Source organism: Otolemur garnettii, unplaced genomic scaffold (assembly GCF_000181295.1).
Source record: "Otolemur garnettii isolate 467f Iridium unplaced genomic scaffold, OtoGar3 scaffold00032, whole genome shotgun sequence".
NCBI lineage: Eukaryota > Metazoa > Chordata > Mammalia > Primates > Galagidae > Otolemur > Otolemur garnettii.
Window position 1 is genome coordinate 1243445 of NW_003852427.1, and position 5152 is coordinate 1248596.

Genomic DNA, 5152 nt, shown 5'->3' on the forward strand with positions numbered 1-5152 from the left:
AAGTGGCCCCTTTACATTAAATGAAATGTGGTCCTGGGTGGTGCCTATGGCTCAAAGAGTAGGGCACTGGCCCCATATACTGGGGGTGGGGGGTTCAAACCCCGCCCCAGCCCAAACTGCAAATAAATAAATAAACGAAATGTGGTCCTGGCAGTCAGGTCTTAAGCATCCTTTTGGAGTGGGCCCTGTCTGCTGGGGATGTCTGGTTGCCAGGTGGAGCCTCTTGATGCAAACAGCAAGGTGGAGGGCAGAACCTCCTCAGAACTCTAATATCGGGCGGTGGGGGGGTCTGGTATGGATGTGATTCTCACAGTTGAATAACGTTGAATCCCCTTTATTTTTTTACCCAAATCCACAGTACAAATCCCTGGCCTACTACCACCCCCCGCAAAATCGACCGAGCTCCTGATTCTTGTTCCCCCGATCATGGTGTTGTTCTCTGCATGATTAGCTGCTGGTTTTCCAGACACTGCTTCAGCTTGTCTTCTGTCAGTGTCAACCGCTGCTCCAGGATAGAGACTGTCTGCAAAACAAATGGTCAGGCTCAGAGGATGAAGGGGCCACCAGGCTGCCCTACAGACCTCCTTGCCCAGTCCCTACTCAGTTGCCTCAGCCCACTGCCCAAATGTTAGGGGCCAGCTCTTCCTGCCTAGGGGTTTGCCTGGCTCCTTGTCTCTGGTGGCTGTTAGGACAGCCTTTGCCTTCATATCCATTCCTCCTCTTTATATCGATTCCTCCTCCTGGCTCTGGATCTCTGATGTTTGTGGGTAGGGGGAAGACACAGTGAGGGAAAACAGACAGCAGGTCCCCCGTTCTTGGTCAGGAATCACCAGCTCTGGTGGTATGATATTTAACTGAAGTGCTGGAGCAATCTCAGCTTCCTTGTTTGGGCTGTAAACTGCTGGAGACCATCAACCATGTCCATTCCAGAGGTGAGAAAATTTCACCAACAAATGGAGGCATGCACTCCACACCTGGAAGGGCCTGCTAGGCTAGCAGGGGAGTCACCTGAGCCCAGGAAGGTCTGTCTCTGCTGGACCAAGTCGGATGAGGACTACTGTAGGATGAGCCATCTAGGGCTTAGGCTTGGGGCAATCACAGACAAATGACAACACAACTCTGAGCCCATTTCCCCCTCTGTGAGTGGGAAAGAGAACACCAAGCTCGTAATATGGGTAACTTAGTGAGGTCAGCACTTTGGCCACTAGACTATGCCTGTCATGTTGCCTTCTTGAGGTTGAGTCCTTGTTCCCCTGGTTTTATATACCTAGTGCAGTGGCTCACCTGTGGACCTAAATGGTCCCCCTAAATGTCCCCAGCTGCCAGTACTATGTATGTTTCAAGGGCTAGTCTCACAGAGATGGCTCAAAGACAGGCTGCAAAAACCTGCCCACCTCCTCTGGCTTTGGACTGAGTGTCAGCAGAGAGGCAGTAGTGTCTGAAAGCCCCCTGTACTCCCCATTGAGGGGCTGGCTCACATAGGCCATAACGGTTCTGCCCATCACTTTACTTCTTTCACTGAGGGAAAGCCAGGCCCACACCAGCCCCTGCAGGAGTCCACTGTGAGCACAGCAGGTTTGATTCATGCACTGTGTAGCCCACAAGCATCAGAAGAATCAGATTAATTTCACCTGTAGACTTTCCCCAGTGGTTCTGCCCCTCTCCCCAGGGCTTCAAGAAGGCTTTGGGCCTGGATCCAATGGAAAGGAAACTTTGCTTTCATACATTTAATAAAATATTGAAACATTTTGGGAGGAAGTTTCCCCTCTAAGGTTGCTATAAATTCTCATAGCATCCCACATGGATGTCAGCTGCCATGAAGGGTGCTCTGTCTGGTGGCTGGCCCCTTCTAAATGAGCTGGCGGGAGCTGCGAGGGCTCTGAATCCTGGGTCACAGGACAGAGCCTGGAAAAACTGCTGCCCATGGAACATGAGCTGCACAGAAGCTGAGCTGGGAGAGACTATCACATACCCCCCGTGCTAGCCAGCCAGCCAGGGAAGGGGTCTGCATCTCGTAAAAGTGGCGGTGGAAACAGCCCCTGGCTGGCCTGGGGCAGCATTCCTGGAAGTTTCCACTGGCTGCTGTGAAACTCACATAGAGCCAAAATCATTCTTCATCCAGACTTTTTCCAATGGCCATGAATTAAAGGCCATTGGAAAGTGGGGGAGCTGAGCCTGCTGCTTTCATTCTTCTGCCTTTACTTCTAAAAGAACTTTTCATAGAAACCCACTTTCTATGGAAATAGGGTGCTCAGAAAATTGGATGATGTGCTGGGCCAGTTCCATGGGGGACCCGAACTTGTAGGGATGTGCCCATTATATCTGTCAACATGAAATTCTCTGAACAGAAAGAATCAACTATTTCAGTCAGCCCCTGAACAAAGGGTGCCAGCTCAGGTGGGGGCCCTTCCTTTTGAGCTTTGAGGGAGCACTTCACAGCATGTTATAGACAAAGAGGCTTTTAAATAGTCCACCACCCCTCAATCCTGCATCTCCCCTCCCTGCCACTCTCCAGTTTCTCTTCTACCTAGACAAGTCCGGTAGGACATGTTTCCCCTGTCCTTTCTGCCTACTCTGCCAAGGAGCCAGGTGGTGTCCACCATCAGGCATAAGTCCACTAGGTACTTTCCAGCCACTTTTGATCCCACCAACCCTCTGTTTGAACTGGAAGAGTGTTAGGGAGAAGAGGATGACTTTTGGTTTTCTTTACATAAGAATGTTGCCTGGCATTCTCTACTCCATGTATTTTTCTTAATAATCCTAATTCCAATGAAGAATGGGGCCTCACTTTCATTATCCTTCATGATAAAGTGAAACCTGGAAATCTTGTTCTCAGATTTGCTGGTGTGCTTTCCTTCTACTAGGGAAGGAAGTAGTTTCTCTAGTTACAGTAAGTGTAACGGCAAACGGCAAAGATTAGACATACTCTGGGCTGTTGGGGCTGATAGGCGGGAAGGCTGGCAGCCACATGCAAGGAGTCTGCCCAGGCCATAGCCAAGAGAAGCCAGGATAGTCCGTGACAGTACAACCATGCTTTCTCTGGCTGCACCGGGTCCTACAGGTAGAGGAGAAAAAAGCATCTGGGACAGTATGAGGTGCATGGGTGGGGCATCCCTGACAAAGACTAGTTTTAGGCCATAAAATGTGGCCTTGCTCATAGTATATGTGACCTTTTCCCATCAGATCAGAACAATGAAGGGTGAGTACATCCCCAAACCAGTGCCAAGAGCACAGTAAGGCTCAGTAAATGCATGCTGTCTCAGTGTTCAGAGGAGCCTGGGCCATGCTGGCGGCCCAACCCCCAGCAGGGCAGCCCCGCAGGCTGCTTGTAATTCATTTGCCTTATGTTCATCTGCCTGGCAATTCTCTTGCCACACAGTGCCTGTGCTCGACAGTCTGGAGACAAGGCCATGCTGGCCCTGGAGGGAGAGGAGCGCACTTCATAGGCAAACATCTCTATGGTCCTGAGTCCACACCCCAGCCACCTAGACTTTTTTTTTTAATTCAAGGGCAAATGAGAACTGACCTTTCAAGCAACCCATACTACCTCTTGCCTTGCTCTGTACAGAGTAGCAGGTCTGATCCTCAGGAAGTCTCTTAGGAAGTGTAGCCTCCAGGTCAGATACTAGGTGCCAATGAGGGAAACTGCCCTGACTGACACAGGGTCCACAGGCCTCTGACTTGTGGGCAGGGTAAAGGGAAATTGAAGTAAGAGTTGGGGAGCCCAGGGCTCTAGCTTCTGGGTAGGTCTGTCTGGGCAAGGTGGTGAGCAAAGATGGCCCATCTTCCAGAACGCTTTCATTCTGAGGTCCTAACTCTTCCATAATAAGACCCCTCTGTCCGGACCTTAGAGGAATCTAATAGTTCATTCTCCCCCAACCCCTAAGACACCCTGACAGCTGATTACTAAGTCTTCTCTATAACTAGAAAGTAGAGACCAGACTTGAGGGATAATACCAGGACTTCCCAGGACTAGGCTCTGGAGGGTCACTGATGGTTATTTTCTTTCTTTTTTTTTTTTTTTTTGAGGCAGAATCTCACTCTGTACTCTGTTGCCCAGGCTAGAGTGCTATGGTGTCAGCCTAGCTCAGAGTAAACTCAAATTCTTGGGCTCAAGCAATTCTGCCCTTCACCCTTCTGAGTAGCTGGGACTACAGGCACCCTCCATAATGCCTGGATAGTTTTTCTATTTTTAGTAGAGACAGGGTCTTGCTCTTGCCTAGGCTGGTCTCAAATTCCCAAGCTCAAGAGATGCTCTCACCTTGCCCCCCACCCCCCAGAGTGCTAGGATTAAGGCGTGAGCCACTGCACCCAGCCCACTCTGATGATTCTTGACATACTCTGCTTCCCGGGCTTCTCCTGGCAGCTAAACAACTCTTCAGGGTAGGAGCTTTTATCATCTCCATTTTTCAGATAAGGAACTGAGGCACAGTGATATAAAGCAATTTTTGTAAAGTCACACAGCATATAAATGTAAACCTAGGGAATAAGTCCTCCTCCCCTGGCTTCAGAGTGCATCTTGGTCCCTGTCAAGCATACCTGAGGAGAGACCTCAAGAGATCTGCTTGTCCCCTATCTTCTACTTCTAGCCCCAATACCTAAACCCAAGTAGACTCACCCAGTGGTGGCTACCTTCTACTCTCCTTAAGGCCACCTGGCTTAGCCACTCCAGGTTAAATGAGCAGAAGCTCCCTGCCTCCAGACAGAGGTAGGAATGCATAGCCCTCAGGGCCATCCAGCACCCCCCTTGCACCATCAGGCCACTCTCAGAGACAGTTTCCAGGCCTCAGATGTCCCTTCCCCCTTAAAAATAGTCTCTTATCTGGCTTAAGATTCAGGCTTAGAATTATTACAAAAGTTCTAAAAGTAATTCATTTGAGCCACGAAAAAGAATATTATAGGAACAAAAAGGACATACTGACAAGAACCTCTTAACATATATGCAATAAGAAACTAGCCTAATACCTTCCTTTTGGTAGGCTTCTTTCATGGGAGTGATGTGTCACTATAGCATAAATAATCAGCCCCCAAACATGCTGCAGGACTTGCCCAGGTCCCTGCTAGGTGCCTCATCCTTCCTCAAAAACTGGGCTCAACTTTAGACAGAGTCTCATATTTTTTTTCTTGAGACAGAGTCTCACTTTATTGCCCT

At 49.4% G+C, this 5152-nt stretch overlaps 1 protein-coding gene across 2 annotated transcripts in view; it reads right to left on the reverse strand.

Annotated features, from left to right (window-relative positions):
* Positions 1-318: 318 nt before the first annotated feature.
* The window catches only part of POC1A (POC1 centriolar protein A), a 91140-nt gene continuing 86306 nt past the window's right edge, over positions 319-5152 (reverse strand). For both annotated transcript variants that reach the window (XM_012804926.2, XM_023513059.1), the window contains one exon: positions 319-523. In XM_012804926.2, coding sequence (XP_012660380.2) covers positions 425-523 — 99 coding nt within the window. In that variant the 3' untranslated portion in view covers positions 319-424. The remainder of the gene's footprint in view (positions 524-5152) is intronic.